This window comes from Pomacea canaliculata, linkage group LG1, assembly GCF_003073045.1.
Source record: "Pomacea canaliculata isolate SZHN2017 linkage group LG1, ASM307304v1, whole genome shotgun sequence".
Lineage (NCBI taxonomy): Eukaryota > Metazoa > Mollusca > Gastropoda > Architaenioglossa > Ampullariidae > Pomacea > Pomacea canaliculata.
The window spans coordinates 24,045,552-24,062,268 of record NC_037590.1 but is presented as its reverse complement, the minus strand read 5'-3'; the positions used below and the strand labels follow the sequence as shown (position 1 = coordinate 24,062,268).

The following is a 16,717-nucleotide window of genomic DNA, read 5'->3' as shown; positions in this document are numbered from 1 at the left end:
CACGTGCTCTCACTCACTACTCTTTTGCGCACTCACGCAGAGGAGGAGGAGGAGGAGGAGGAGGAGGAAACTAAAAGCATATGAAATATGTATACAGCTACTTACGCATGTTCCACTCAGGGGGAAGAGGGGTGTTTCTGTTATGGAAGACCATGTTCATGGGAGCCTGTGAACCACTCCCTACATCGCCTGCGCGGAAGATGGCTGATCTGTTTTAACATCAGAGAACATCGGCTATTTGATGCACCGTAACACAATTCTTTAAGTGCTCACTTCTTCGTCAACTTATGTCAACGAAGGAATATGATCTAATCGAAATATCACAAGACGAAGAAACGCTGGCTGCAAGCGGACGAACAGTACAGCTCACAACTTCTACAATAATTTTATTTCTAATATTTTTCTTTAACCTCAAGGTTAATCAAAACCTAATCAAAGTATCAGTCTGTCGGTGAAAAGCTTAACTCCGAACGTAAAACATAAAAGCATAAAGAACAGGTAGGTGTGGGCTCGACAGCATGGCGACTACAAGCACTGGATGCTGTACCTGGTGTTGAGGTCATCCAGTACTCCAGCTGTTGAGAGATGTTCAGTTGATCCCAAGCAATGAGATCAGCGACAAAGACCCATTGTTGAGGATGCAGCGTCTGAGGAAATGGAGGCTTTGATGACATCAGGGTTGCTGAAGTTGAGCAGATTCTTGATATCCGAAAACTGATTGAAAAAAGCAGAGAATAAAGGATCATAAATACAAGCCAGTGTTTGATATTCTTAAAGGATACTACTAGCACTTTCATTACTATGTTAATCTCTTTCTCTGAGTGAGTGAGTGAAAATAGTGAGCAGAGAAAGAACTGAGGTTCGCACACATGGTTTATTCTCAATTTTATCTTTATATATTTCAGTTGTTGTGAATTCTAAGGATGTTTGAATGGTCATGACCATTTTTCAGACGCCTTACCCAGACTATCCACCACTCGGGATGACAATGAAACATTCAAGAAAAAGTGTAACCACCCATGTATGAATCACAAACCTAGCTAAATACTTTAGCAGTAAATATAAGAGAACATTCATTGTACACAGACAACAGCAGAAGGAAGTCAAGTACCTTCTGTACATCACTTACCTTATCTCTTCTTAAGTCGCATATACGCAAAAGAGACACCGGATGGTCACTGCTCAGTTGGATGTTGTACAGTTCTTTGATATTCCCTAGATTTTTTATGCGAGTTCCCCCAGAAAAAAAGAAGAGTTATACATTAGGTAGGCTGCACGATAGACAAAAATGTATAAACACCTTGAGTGATCGACTTTCCTGTAATTTTCATCAGCAATGAAGCTTTTGTGACAACATCCTAACTCATTAGAAAGTCTTCTAATTGGGTCTTAAGTCACCAGACATTTTACTGTAACTTAGAAAACGATCACCTCAAAAATAGGTTATCTCGATATTAAATCCAATTACCTGATGTATAAATATCTCGAAATCATCGTCAAAGGAAATCCTTTGCTTCAGGAGGAGGCGGGGAACTAGCGACAGATTTGTCTTGCCTGTTAGTTTTGGCGAAGTTAATCTTTTCAGATTTGTGTAAGAAGACCCCAAAATGAGACCACGTGAAACAAATCTTTTCTTGAAATAGTGTTGTCTGTCTACATTGCTGGCTCTTTAACTACAATAGTGCTGTCTTTCCCACAAATAATTAAAAATTCCTTGGAGTAAACTAGTTTCCTGTCATGATAATCGTGTTTCCACTGAGTATTTTTATCGAGCTTAGTCTATTTATTTTTTTTCTGACTTTTGATGGAAAATGAGAACAAGGAATGAGTTTGTCGTGATTGTTGTGAATGTTAACCGGGTTGATGACAATTAGACAAGAACCACACCTGTCATAGTGCGACAATGAATGTGGTGAGGCAAGAATTTAATTTTTTTGTGGCAAAATAGATGAGCCACAGAAACTGGTAACAACAGCAATGAGTTCCCTCAAACTCAAAAGTGTTTTTCTTTGGCATCAAGCGATGACGATAAGAGAGAGGAAAGAGAGAAAAAAGAATGTTTAGGGCAACCTCACCTAGCACCAGGCAGTCGGAGTCGATGTAGATGATTTTTCCGACAGTGGGAAAAAGACTTTGCAGGTAAAACCGAGCAAAATTAAGCTGCAACAAAATAAACATAATTATGTTTACTAATAGCTTGACACATTACAGCATATCTTAAGTCGACGTGTGAAGCATGGACCACTTTGCCGTTTGTAGTGCAACGGTGCGAGACTTACCAAGACTCGGGAATACTGAGCTACATAGAAATGGAAACTACAGTTAAATAAATTATATGTTGCAGTAAAAAATTACTTCTCCAAAGTCTCCCTCCCACTCTTCCCACACACACCCGAAAATGATCTACAACAAAGTCGACGTGTGCGACGTGCGTAACAACGACAAAGAAGACATAAATCAACACTCAACACTCATTTCTTGGCGCCGAATTATCGTATGAACGATGATAGGTCGATTCGGCAAACGGTCGAGTCCGCCGGCCCAGTAAACCTCGTCACGAGCGGCGACATCTCTACTCCTGAGTCAGGTCGTTCAGCTCACCTTTGCTGTAACTCATGTATCTTCGTACCATTGTTTTGTGGGAGTTAGAGCGGTTGCCATGCCAAAAAACATATTTTCCCGTGTCAGCGTTAGTTCAAGTGGGTGGCCTCTTCTGTAGTCAACGAGAGCGGGGTGGTCTCCACTGACAAAATAGTTCGCTGAAAGTCGAGTGTTGTCATGTCTCTCTACACGTCAAGCGTGGCCAGAAAAAGGTAAACGTCGGCCTATGACCTTTGTCGGGGTCAGCTTTACGTGACAGCTGGGACATCTTCTCTCCCTTGTCTCATACCCTATTATTGGAGTCAGGTACCCATTCCCGTCAAGACACAAATTGTTTTATTCGCTAACTTGACCCAAAATTTCATTTCATATCAGGTTTGCATATAATCGCAACCAAGCTCTTCTGAGAAGGAATATTTGTAGTGTGGGTGTATGTGTGACAGCTTGTCCTAACATACACACTTACAGGACTGCTCAGCTCCTTGCGAGGGCTGCGAGAGCGGTATTTACCCTCCAGAGCGTTGATGGGAAGCTCGACGATTTCAAAAGTAATGTTTCTGAGCTTGCTTCCGGTGATCCACAACCTAGGTAACAAACGATTACAAAACTCGCAGACAGTAGTTATGTGAACAATATGTTTATATCGTATTGATAGCAACGTTCAGACTGTTGACACACACACACACACAATTTGTCTGATAAATGAGTATTCCAGAATATATTTCGGTCAAGTACAAGTCTTGAAAGGCAAACCACCACAGTCATGAGTATTGTCGATCTTCCCCAAGCAACATCTGACATTCGTTATGTTTCATCTCTCTACTGTTTACTTAGTCGTCATGTCCATGAGATCTGTCAGTCTGCAGACAATTTATATCTCTCCTCAGTACTTCAAGAACTCACTCGAGCGCCCCAGATTCCCTCAAAGCACTTGTCCGGACATTTGTCTGTGTATCAAAGACAACCTACACCTGTCTCCCGCAGACAATGTCTTCTTATATTTATAGAGCGCGTACACACACACGCACATTCACAAAGAGTATATATATATATTCCAGAATGTGTGATGCGTGCATATATACATATTGAAATATATAAAACACAGATCATGGGAATAAAAAAAATGTTAAAAGGTCCCTTATTGTAATTACAAATCACAAAGAATAAATTAATAAATACAATGATTATTAACATTGTAATTAGTCTACAGTTCCGACTTTAAGCGTAAATGGTAACAGCCACTCACTCAACACGTGAGTTTCTTTGACCACAATATGGCAAGGCTCTGTCATCTAAAGCATATTTCCCATAATCCTTTCTACAGAACTCATCAAATACTTGTGTATGTTATTCAATAATCTGTAATGTGTAATGAATTCAAGCTAATAACATCGCAAGCTTTGTTATATCGGCGATCTCACCTGAGGCGTGTAGCGTTTGACGGAAAGGTGACAAAGTGAAAGGTGACGGGCGAGGCAGTGTTGGAGACGATGCTGTTGGTCAGTGTGACAACGCCAGGAAACAACTTCTCATCAGCAAAGATGGCGACATGCACCGTGTCCAGGTCCACCAGACGTCTGTAGGTGCTGTCCATACCTTGTGGTGTGGACACAGTTCTGGTGCATTGTGGCTTTTCTGTAATCCAAGCGATGGGGTGAATCAAGTGTCTTTCAAGCCGCTACATTTCTTGTTTGGAAACAAAAACTTTCAATGTGGAGATAACACAGCTTATATCACCAACATTACAATTAGTTGTTGCCATTCCTTTCTCTCATTGGTATTTTTTTTCTCGTTTTATTCTATCCTCCCCTCCTCTCTCTCTCACACACACGCGCACGCGCGTACGCATGCACGCTTGCAAGCGCAGACACACGTACATACTAACATGCGAATATTTTAATAAACAAGATATACTTTTCTAATAAATCTTTTCACTTGCCTCTGTATATATGGACTGTCAATAACACACAGAAAGCGGTAGCCACTGAAAAGAAAAACCAGAGGTTTGTCATTAACAAACCCTTATTCCCACTCCCAAAAACAAAAAAAAAAAAAAAAAGGACTTGAATTCTTGATTTATTTAATCTACCTGAGCCCCATTTCTTCTTTCCTACATCATTTTATTTCTACTTCCACGTCAGCGCCATCTTTCATTTCACATCTGTGCATCAGTAGTGTGAACTTCAGACTGATTCATTGTCTACAATTGCTAAAGTTTTGATGGTGAGCTGTCCCACCAAGCTTGGTGCACAGTAAACGTAGGTGTGATAGACTAACACTGTGCATCTCTCTAAAACTAGCTTGTGACCGTTAGTGTGATGCTCTAATCAGAGATGTCATTATGGAGCAAATTTCTGTCTGCAAAAGTTAAGCCGCTCCACCAAAGAATAACAGTCGAGCTTCCATAATTAACATCGTACTAACTCTCAGATACTTTTAAAAGCAGACCTTTGTTGACTTACTGAAGATTCTATGCCATGGCAAGGACACAGACCACATATGTACTGATGGCGATATTTAACATGAATGGCCACACTATGTGGACACGCAATAATCTTGTTTTTGAGATCAATGTTTATTGTTAATGTCTGTGTTTTTCTTTATTTACTTTCTTAATGTCTTTGTAAAGCTCTTTGACCTGAATTTGGTGCTGTGGACAGCCAGCAAGAAGACAGTTGCACTAATATAATTTAGATAGAACTAAAGAAGAAATAAGAATCTTGGTAGTTTGTATTGTTAGAGGATGGCGAATGAAGCTGCTGTTGCAAGGTTGGTAGTAAGCAGTACCACGCAGGTTAGAGAGCTGATGGTCAAGAGACAACACACACTACACGTTCTAATACACAATTCTGTCTTCTTGTACAAAATATTAAAATACGGTTGCACAAAACATTCCCGAGCTTCTGTTAAAAATAATAATGCTTAAGAATACAAAAGTTAATGATTGCAGAAAAAGTTAATTGAAAAATAGGCATGAAAGTACAAATGATATTGCACTCTGTAAAGAAGACTTGAATGCCAAAGAAATACGGCATTTCTTTGAGATAAGACAGCTCAAATCACACATCAAAAAGTGAAAGAAAGACAAAAGTAGATACAAGACAGAAAATAATAGGTGGAATCTTCAGAAATATCTTTCCTGTATTTTATGCAAGTATTGATGGCGAGGCGACTACTTACAGACGAGAATCCATCGTACTGTCCTCATCCTGGAGTACATGTTCCCAGGGTTACTCAGGTGGTAAAAAGTACACTGTACCTTGAAGGGCGGGGAAGTGGTATGAATGTTCTTGCAGTTATCTGCCAGTATTGGAGGGACTGAGCTGATGGGATTGTGCATACTGACATACCTACATAACATGAGCAATCAGCGACATGTGGACACAACTCTCCAGTATCCGAGCTTGCGGTGCTAGGGGACTGCACTACTCGCTCGTTTCCTACCCTCAGTCATAACTACGTGCGTGTGAGTGTGAGTGAGTGTCTGTGAGTGCGTGTCTGACAGCCTGGAGTGAGTGAATGACTCTTCACCGCTTTTTGCTGTCACGAACTCTGCAGCGAGTTTTAAACATGCAAGCAAATCATGGCTTTTACAAGACGAAACATTACATAAAACTTCTTCTTTATAGACATTTTTATAAGTTTAAAATAAATTAGAATATATTTGACCAGCGGACCTGGTGGCGAGTGAGTGTAGCTGCCAGTCAGCCATGAATGCTTAGAAGCGGTTTTACTTTGGTTGCCCAGTTTCCTGCTCCCTCTCTCTCTGTGTGTTTTACTTAATGTTTATCATCAAATAAATCATTTAAACACATTTTTGTGATCCCATTATTTTAATACTATATTTGATGTGTGCTTAACTTTTATTGAAATTTCCAGTGCTGTAAACTTTGACAGTGCTGGTATTTGCAATGCCATGTCTTCAAGCTGGGCAAGCCATGACAGAAAACGAAGTTTTGTTTTATATTACACATACATTTAGACAAAAATATGTCAAATATGTTAATAGTAATAGTAATTATGTCCTTGGAAAGATAGCATAAATGAATAGGGGCTGGTGTTTTTTGAAAAAATATTTGTTGATGATAAAGGCCACAGACTGTCTTACAATAAATCTTAACTTTAGAAAATAGATAAACATCCATTTTATGTATGGCCTTCAGTCTACAATCTACAGTTATAACCAAGGCTTTTTAAACATTGCTAGTTCTCCTAATACTAAAAATGACAATTTAGTCACATAATTCAACTTAAAAATGACTATTTTTAACACATTCTAAAGTTGTAGCAAGGAGTCCTTAATTAATGTACATTGCCGAAACAAGTCTTAAACAGTTTTATTCTCTTGTCCACAAAACCTACAAAAATCTATGTTTAGCTTACATTTAAAGATGAACTTGTTTGTAGGTAGGATCCGATGTAACATTCTCACTTGAAACCATCTTAGTTGGGTGTCTATGGTAGCAAGGAAGGGCTCATGAAATATTACAGCCCAACTCCAATTGTCCCAGTGCAAACACCACCACTTTGTTAACTTGAAGGATTTCCTCTTTGTTTTCTTTTCTTAAAATACCCTATCCTATATTAATAGTTCAACTCTGAAAGACTGAAGGGCATTTGCATTTACTTTGATATTTTGTAATGACTGTATCAGACCAATGTAAGTCAAAAAGTCTAGTGCTAGCTAGTGCAAGATCTTTAATGTAGAATTGACCGAGAAACATAAATGCAATACCAGTATTAATGAAATTCCCTACTTTTATCGCCTTCCCATTTAAGCATTCGTTAATATATATAAGTTTCAGTCTCTAATAGCCTTACCATTAACATTAATGTGCTCTTCAAGAAATTCTTTTCACAACATGCCAGAGTGTACTTGCGAAGAACTTTTTATAATGTCTCCAGAATGGTTTTAATTGTTTTCATGATCACATTTACATATTCACTACATGAAACAATAGTCTTCATTAACTCCGGAGAAATAATAGACATTAAGCGAGTTAAATTATGGCTATATGATTTATTGTGCCTTCACTTGCTGATTTTGAGTGTTGCTATACAAGAATTAAGACTCAGCATATTCCTCCATCTTGATATAACTCACAACACACAGCTTCACTCATTCAAGCAGGATTTCCTTTTCAAACAAAAGAAATTCCTTATCAATTCTTTTTAGCAGCTCCAGTGAGTAGGGTCAGGTAAAGTAATAAGTTGGTGAACTATCTTGGGTATGACAAGGGTTTTCACTACTGTTATTTTTCCAAATGGTATTAAATGTCTTTTTCCAACTTCCCATTCTTTTCATTTCATGTTTTGTTAACATACTGCGATTCAGGAAATGTAACTACTTCTAGCCTATAATTTATGCAGTTTACAAAAGCAATTACATGAATTCATATCAACTCTATGGTCAAGTATTTGGGGGGAATCCTTTGTTCTACGGGATTTTGCGTTTGATAGAAAAAATCAAAGCCTATCTGTACATCTGCACAGTTCAAAAGACAACGAGTACTCGGAGCATGGAGTCATTTTCAGATTACAGAAGTATCGTGATATTTCATATAGTCCTGAAATGTTTTAGCACAGATGCTTTTTGATTTTGTTGTGCAGTACATAAACAGGTCAGTGGGGAGTAAAGACATAGTATTTGTCTCGAGGCCCTTTTATTGTTAGAGCCATACTCTTCTTGTCCTGGGCGTCTGAAACTTCTCCACGCTCCAGAGTCAGTGCTCCATTCCACAACAAGCTCAACTGAGGGGCACGTGCGTCACGTGGCAATCATGTACGCCTTGGTGTTTGTACACTGTTGCTCTAATCACTTTATATTAGTTTAGTCTACTTCCCCACCACATCTATCAAGGCATCTGAGACACAAATGCGAAGAGTTTATAAAGAATCTCGAAATATATTTGTCACACAATTTTCTATTATATTTCCTTTGCGTTAATATTGAAGGGTCACAGCTTCATCTCACAAGGATACAAAACGTACTTACATACACCAGGACAGGTACATGTACAATACTCTCACTTTCACATATCATCGGGTAGAATATATCCTAAAACTATGTATAACATTACACGATAACCGTTTGAACTTTTGTCCACTGTAGTTGTGAGTGGATGGGTGGGTTTTAGTGGGTGGCTTTGAGTGACTTACCAATCTCTGTACTCTCAATGTCAACTCATGCCTATGATAGCAACCCTGGCGGGAAATGTAAAGTGCACTCTGTACGATATAGTGCACCTGACACTTGACACCCTTCCACAGACCCTCAGAGTCTCTTACAGAAGAAGGGTACCATCGCGAAGCAACGGATGACTGTCAACATCAACTCACTCAGGTTCCCACGTGACTGCGGTGAGCCTGCCTAGAATCCCTGGATACCATCTTGGGTGAGACCAGTGAATAATACTCACCTCTCCCACAGACAACTGGGAAGTGGTTTAAACGCAGTTTTCAGGCATTGCGTGCAATCAGTTCTCGTGTAAACAGAAGGAATCGCACAGAAATGCACTCATTCACATCTCACAGTCATCCAAACCGTCTGGTAACTCCTCCTCCGTCATGACAGTGTCTTGATGTGATCGAGGTGCCTTCCACATTCAAACATTCTTTCCACGCTACATCTGTAAATTTGATTATGAAGAGAGAGAGAGAGAGAGAGGAATACCAAACCCTACACAAACAGACAAGGAGTCAACTTAATAAAGGAATGAGTAATATATATATTTTTTTCATCCCTGTGATGCTCAGAACTTTGTTTTTGGTGTATGTTTCAAATGTATTTTTAATGTAAAGTTCTCCTTTTACCAAATTTAGATTATGGGCCTTTGCTATAAACATTACCAAAATTTTAACAAGCAGCACCCAAACTGTCCTTAGGGTGTAAAGTAAGGGTGGAAAGCATGAGCTCGTAGACATATCTAACATTTATGCAGTGTTGCAGAGGTAGGTTTTGTTTTCAACAGTTTCTGTATTTTGACTGATTTTGACTGTCGTCGATTAACGGTACCTGTAAAGGCTGATGGTGTCAAATTAAATTGCTTGAGTTCGAATGGATAGAATGGGACACAATACAACACAAGGAATAGCTTTGTAGATTTGACTTGCCAATATGAAAACTATTTCCATTTCACTTTATATCGTATTTGTAAAGGGAGTGAATGGTCCAGGGAAAAGCCTGATGACAGTGGAAAGCTCAGACAACCCATCTATAAGGCTGTGCAGTCTTTAACTGGACGGCTGGCCCTTAACAAAGGTTATTTCCCCTGACTGTGTTAGGGTAAGCATGAGTTGTTCCCCTTGATTGTAGAAAGGCATGATGGAAAAGGCTTGAGAGTTAAATAACAGAGTGAGTGAGCGAAGTCCCAGCTATTTTTAGTGAATTGAGTTTGGGCATTCACAAATAAGACATCTAAGGAGTGAGACTCAGAGAAGACTTGTTGTGTGAGGGAATTCATTGCCAAGGTATTAAACATGTTCTTTTTTTATTACCACTCATGTAATAGGGTAACCGCAGGTGAAAGAGGTGTGTAAAGTTTGAGTAGAAATGTGAGAGTGTAAATAATGTATTTTTGTGTAAGAAAGAGTTTATGTGCCTTTAAATAGAATACTCATTAAGTCATGAGAATTGCAGGAATGACATGGGGAGGCGGGAGTTAGAACTCAGAGGAGAACAACCTGTCTACAGACCATCACTTCCAAGGGAACCCAGGTGTTTACACCCCTACAGTGGACGTAGCCGCATCTAAAGAAAAATCCGAGGTTTTAATGTATACCTGGAACCCAGTGAAGTTCACAGAAGTTACCTGTGGAGTTTTGGATCTTCCTCAAGATGGACTAGGAGACCTCACCACGTGGTGCAGCGGGAAGCTACATTATCACCTAGCGACTGACGACAGTATATCTTGAATGAACCCTCCATGCCGTGACTGCGCACAGATCGTGCTCTCTCCCAGTCTCAATTGAAATAAGGGACAACCAAACAACCATCCTACTTTTCCCTGTAACATTTATGATCACACTCACTAAACGCGTTTAGCGATAACCATGTAGAGTCCAGTCAAGAGGTCACGTGACACACCTGTAGCTCATGTTCTCTCCGCGTTTCGCGTTAACCATCTTGCACCTAGCGACACCTTGTGTGGTACTGGGAGAAACACTTCTGCACACACCTGCTCACACTCGTAAATCAGCTTTTACTTCATGTCGTCTATCAATTTATTTTTTATTTAATAAACAGTTGAATGGGCTAAATGATATGTCAGTAAAACATTTATGTGTAGTGCGCACGCACACACACACACTCTCCGATTTCTTTGCTTTATCAAAATCCAGGGTGTAAGATTCAATACAAAGAAGCTGATAAACTTGAATCTAGATGTGTCTAAAAAGAGAAAAGTTTCCCTTTATAGGGCTCAACAGGGTGTAAAATATATTTTTAAATATATAAAACATTATATTACAAAAAATTAATTAGGTAAAGAAAGTTATGACGATGATGACAGGAAGATGGAAGCTAAGCTGCGGGACCTGACTCGCACGACTTGACTCGGCCAGAAGGGTCCGGGACACTGTACTGGTTCCACAGCAAAGACTTGCAGGACATCCACGGCTTCCGCCGGCCGTTCCAGTGAATGAGTTTAGCGGTCAAGTTTAACTTGTGCCTTCCTGACACTGGTGTTAACATAGAGACGGCAAACAGTATCAGAATCTCTTTAGATACCACTCATCTGAATACATATCATATCCACTCTGTCTCACACACACATATCAAGAGAGAGAGAGGAGTGGAAGATCGCTGGAGTCCGGGATAATGCGAAATAATCCAATTTTTTTCAAAAACGTTGAAGAAATAATGTGATAAGTATTAAATAATCGCACAGCTACTTACGCATGTTCCACTCTGGAGGAAGAGGAATGTTTCTGTTGTGGAAGACCATGTTCATGGGAGCCTGTGAACCTGCCCCTGCATCACCTTCACGGTAGATAGGTGATCTGGTTTTATAAAGAATGGAGATAACCTCGATCATTTGATTACCTGTAAATGTTGAAGCTAAAAATCATGCACCTGTAGCTGCTTACTTCTATGGCAGGAAATGATGCAAAAAGTAGACAGAGCAGCGACCACAAGCACTGGATGCTGTACCTGGTGTTGAGGGTCATCCAGTACTCCAGCTGTTGAGAGATGTTAAGTTGATCCCAAGCAATGAGATCAGCGACGAAGACTCCATTGTTGAGGATGCAAGCGTCTGAGGAAATGGAGGCTTTGATGACATCAGGGTTGCTGAAGTTGAGCAGATTCTTGATATCCGAGAACTCATTTTAAAAACATCACTACACTCATCATATATTGCCTCCTCTTCATGAAGCACAATAAACAAAAAATTAATGCAGCAATATGTTTCTTTTCTCTCTTATAAATTCAAATATTTTTTTGGTACTTGTGTATGTGTGTGTGTGCGTGTGTGTTGGGGGGGGGATGGTTTGTTTACGCGAGTGGTTAATTTGCATGGATTTTTTTTGTTTGTGTTCTTCCTGTGTGCACGTTTGTTAATGATATGGGTGGTTAGGTGGGTGGGTGTGTCGGCCGATGCATTTTCCTGAATCACTATGGTTTCTTCGTCACGACTGACTGACTTCACGATGAGTGCTCTTCACAGACCAGTAATCGACGCGCTGTCTGTTTTTCTGTCTTTACTGGAAGTTCAGACACCTTGGGTTCCACGGAAACGTCCACAAGACAACTACAAATATTTTAGAACCTAGTTTTAATACTTAAAATGTAAATCTAATCAGACACCTTGTAAATAAATACCACAAAAAGCAGTATTATGTAAATCACTTACAAAGTCTTCTTCTAAGTCGCACATGCGCAGTAAAGATACTGGATGATGGCTGTCAAGCTGGATGTTGTACAGTTCTTTGATGTTTCCTGATGTTGAAGTGTAAATTTTCCCCCCAAAAAAAACAAAGACCATTATAAATCTGTATGAAATGTATTTCATAAAATATGAATATCGTGAAATAATTTCTTATGGACCACTGCAGGTTTCGACAGAAAGAAGACCTTCAGTGATACCCTGATTAATGTGTTCTGTGTTTTATTGGTGCTTGAGATTTCAATGAGCATGCGTGGAGAGAGCTAGTCCCTGGTCAGTGGGGCGTGATCTTCGTAATGGCGAGTTGACAGTGGGCTGAAGGATGTTGATTCTGTGTTTGTCCAAGGGCATTAATGATTTTATGTGATGTTTGTGAGTGTATGAAGTTAACGTAACAAGACCATTATAGCCACATCCCGGCAAGTCGTCATTGCCAACGAAACACTTGGTCAACGGTCAACTCTTCCTTTTCTTTTTTTTCTTTTTTTTTTTTTTTTAAAACATAAATGGGTTTTTCAAGACGGAGACTAGCCAGGAGGGCAAAAAATCAAGAGAAAGTCGGAACGCTTGGTTTAGACAACCTTCAGCTGCTGTACAGCAGTTTCTGTGGTGAACAAGCAGTCGTCGAAGCAACCATGGATGGGCGACGCTCCGTAACCGTGTCTCCGAGGGAACAGTGCCGTTCTCTGACGTGATTGCTGACTAAGTGGGGAAGTGACGATGTGTAGTGGGGTGGGGTACTACTGTAGAGAGTTACCGGCCTGCCGCGACTGATGTTTTCAGACCTGCTACTCGCCTCATCACCAGCATGGACTCGCAACGTGGAGAGACTGAGACGTGGGAAGGACTCGCAGTACAAGGGCATCATTAACAACTACCAGAGCTAAGATGGTGTGCGTATGAGCGTGAAAGCCGATGGTGATAACAGCACCGATAATGGGTGATAACAGTACTGTAGCGTGGAGGTACGGATAGTACTGGGACATTTTTAGAAGAGCCAGATTGTTGTATTATTTTTTTTACACAATTTGTTTTATTGTGTACTAACACAGGTGTCACGAGTTCCGTCTACCACGTGCCCAGCGTTTTGAGTTCCATGGAAAAATTCAGGAACATTGTAACAGATCTGTTAAACTGCTAAAGAAAACTAGGGCATGCACATTCCTGTCGTCCAAATGGACATTTGATTCGGAGGACCGTGCATGACTACTGTTGCTGTAATTTCCCTTGTGAGGAGGCAGGTGAGTGAGCGTGTCGTGGGTTTCAAAAAAACATTTCCCCTGGCGACAGGACCCTTGTGGACTGTCTATACGACTCCTGCCATGTTCGTCCTCTTGATTAGAGAGGAATTCTAGGTCATGTACGAGAACAAAGTTCTTTGATCGCGACTTCTCAACTTTCATCTTTGGGGTCATCTCAGCGAAGCTCAGAGAGATTTGAAGCATTTATGTAAGCGTGTATACGAGTTAAGTGGATAAATCTCTTTCATAAGCGGAGGGTTGCCGATGTATATGTTGTCTTATTCACACAGTGTATGTGTGCATGTGTGAACCATGCAGTCGACAACATCATCAGAAAAGACAGGGTGACGAGCGAAAACGAAAGCCTGAAATAACGATGACCTACTCCTCACCTAACACCAGACAATCGCAGTCCATGTAGATGATTTTCCCGACTTTGGGAAAAAGAGTCTGCAGGTAGAACCGAGCGAAGTTAAGCTGCAACAAAATAAACATGGATTTACTGCACGCAGATAGCTACTCTGCCACCTCTCATATTTGTTGAATAATAAGAAATAACAAGCAGCCAGCAGTGAAACAAATGTCCGCCGCGATAACAACTAACACGACGTGAGAAAAAAAGAAAGCCAGTGGAGAACGGCCATGAAGGAGAGTTCTCCCTTGAAAGAGTTGGCAGCAACATTTTAATGGAGGTTTTCGTTTCGCTTCTTCAAAAAGAATTAAAATGCGAGGACAGACAAAGAAATTGATTACGATGACAATGATAATGGCGATGAAAAGGACGATGATGATGACTGTAGTGGTAGTAGTCGACGTGTGGGACGTGAAGGTGCTATGAGGATGACGTCATGTAAGTCTAGGCAAAGCTAGAACACAACCCCAGAGGTCCGTTATTGTTGGTGCTCACTGACTCGTACTCAGGTGCACGTGCATTGGTGAGCTCGTGTTGGCTGCCGATACAAATCTCATCTTGAGTTTATTTAAATAAATAAAAAAAACAAACAAACCAGATAACAGGGTCTCAGTAAAAGGAGTTTGCAGAATGGTGTCTGTGTAAACGAGAGGAGACAGTCGTGATGTAGATGTGTGTATGTTTGTGCGTGTGTATGTGTGTCTGTGTTAACACTAACAAGATTGCACACTTACAGGATTGCTAAGTTCCTTGCGAGAGGAGCTGGATCGGTATTTGCCATTCAGAATGCTGACAGGAAACTCGACGATTTCAAAAGTAATATTTCTCAGTTTACTTCCGGTGATCCACGACCTAGGTAACAAATGAAGCAGCTTAGGAGAGTACTGACGTGGAGAAAGTATTTGTATTTCACTGACAGCATCCAGTATTCAGGAGACAGATTATTATATATATATACAACTTTCAGCTGTAGCCTGTTTTTAAAGGTAACTATGTCTATGTCAGGTATGGCAGCTGTCTAATATATCAAATGTATTAATTTTACAAAGAGAACCTTCGGTTATGCTTACTTCTTACTCAGACCCTGAACAATGTGCTTCTCTTTATTTGTACATATACAGCGAAAACTAATATTAATGATTGAATTAGATTGGGATCAACTTCCCATATTGTGGGGGAATAAACTCCTTTTAATACAGATCTTCAACGTTTTCCTCCGAGGACATGTTCCAATGTGACATGTCACAGTTGTTACATGTGACCTGGTGGTACACAAGAGTCCCCGAGCCATCAACTAAATACATATCACCTGGTAAATAAACACAAACAGCAAGCTTTGTCACGACGTCATCAATATTTATCTTGTTCTGGCACTTTCCTAAACTTAGTGACAACTATCTCACAGGACGGGGCCACGTGCGCGATCTCACCTGAGGAGTGTAGCGTTTGACGGAAAGGTGACAAAGTGAAAGGTGACGGGCGAGGCAGTGTTGGAGACGATGCTGTTGGTCAGTGTGACAACGCCAGGAAACAACTTCTCATCAGCAAAGATGGCGACATGCACCGTGTCCAGGTCCACCAGACGTCTGGAGGTCTTGTCCATACCTAGTGGTGTGGACACAGTTCTGTTAACTCGTTGTTCCAGTGTATTTATCAGGTGTGGAAGCAGGATGACAGGTCCTCCTAAAGAAAACAGGTTACAGAAAACGCGCCATCCTTCAGTGTGTATTAGGTTTAAGAAAAACACAGCTGCCTTCAAATTGCGAGAAAAGCCCGAGTTTGTAGAGGGTTAGATAATATACCAGCATATTGTTTTCGCTGCTCTCCTTCTCTCTTTTCTCTCTCTATTCCTGTCTTGTAAATTTGTTTGTGACCCCCACACTGACAGCCGCTCACAAACTCACTTTGAGAGTAAAGGGTAGGAACTTACCTTTCAGTGACACGAGCATCAGAAACACACACAAAGCAGCAGCCGCTGAAAATAAAGAAAAATGGGAATTGTCGTTTAAACAAAAATTGAACAGATGGAATAAAGAGAAACAAACACAGAAAAAGCTTCCGATATTTTCATTCACAAATAACACACGTTACCTTGAGACACGCATACATACAACTTACTCAGGGCTTTTGCTTACTTACCCATAAAATTATGCAATATCTAGAGATATTAATATTTCTATTGAAAGAACGAGGATGAACAGGTATACGATTTTGTTTGGTGTTTTCCATTTTTCTTCTAGCAAAGAATAGTGATCCAAATAAATGTCTAGGTTTCTACTGACACACAATAACCCACTGACTTGTTTTCCTCCTCCGGATGACTCCCATCCTCAGGCTTCGACAGCGTCTGACACAGGTCAGAGGTGAACTAGCGGTCTGTACGATCTGGAGTTGGTTTATGTTCTCTTGAAAGAGATCGATGGGAAAGAATCATCAGGTGATGCAAACTCCTTTCCAGCCGGCGTCTTGATAATCTCAGCTTGACATCCCGCGGCTTGTTATCGGCGACAGCTCCATCAAGCACATCATCGAACAGCTGTTTGTTGACAACTCAACTGTGAACTGTGAACTGTGACTGA

The 16,717-nt window shown here is 40.5% G+C and overlaps 2 protein-coding genes across 3 annotated transcripts in view; both read right to left on the bottom strand.

Moving 5' to 3' along the window:
• Window positions 1-16,717, bottom strand: part of LOC112570717 (glycosyltransferase 8 domain-containing protein 2-like) — a 33,619-nt gene that overhangs the window by 6,510 nt on the left and 10,392 nt on the right. The window contains exons 2-9 of one of the 2 annotated variants that reach the window (XM_025249308.1): window positions 16,069-16,113; window positions 15,569-15,821; window positions 14,873-14,990; window positions 14,119-14,203; window positions 12,453-12,538; window positions 11,753-11,922; window positions 11,498-11,601; window positions 10,801-11,280 (exon numbers count right to left, since the gene is read on the bottom strand). In XM_025249308.1, the coding sequence (XP_025105093.1) occupies window positions 11,123-11,280; window positions 11,498-11,601; window positions 11,753-11,922; window positions 12,453-12,538; window positions 14,119-14,203; window positions 14,873-14,990; window positions 15,569-15,821; window positions 16,069-16,113 (1,019 nt within the window). In that variant the 3' untranslated portion in view covers window positions 10,801-11,122. Of the gene's footprint in view, window positions 1-105; window positions 210-10,800; window positions 11,281-11,497; window positions 11,602-11,752; window positions 11,923-12,452; window positions 12,539-14,118; window positions 14,204-14,872; window positions 14,991-15,568; window positions 15,822-16,068; window positions 16,114-16,717 lie in introns of those variants that run through there. The other variant, XM_025249301.1, reaches the window with a different exon arrangement.
• Window positions 109-6,090, bottom strand: LOC112570731 (glycosyltransferase 8 domain-containing protein 2-like). The gene is made up of 7 exons (XM_025249321.1): window positions 5,782-6,090; window positions 4,541-4,585; window positions 4,023-4,236; window positions 3,068-3,185; window positions 2,076-2,160; window positions 1,130-1,215; window positions 109-714 (listed from the first exon to the last, which is right to left on the bottom strand). The coding sequence occupies exons 1-7, from the start codon at window positions 5,960-5,962 to the stop codon at window positions 613-615; spliced, it is 831 nt and encodes a 276-aa protein (XP_025105106.1). The 5' UTR covers window positions 5,963-6,090; the 3' UTR covers window positions 109-612.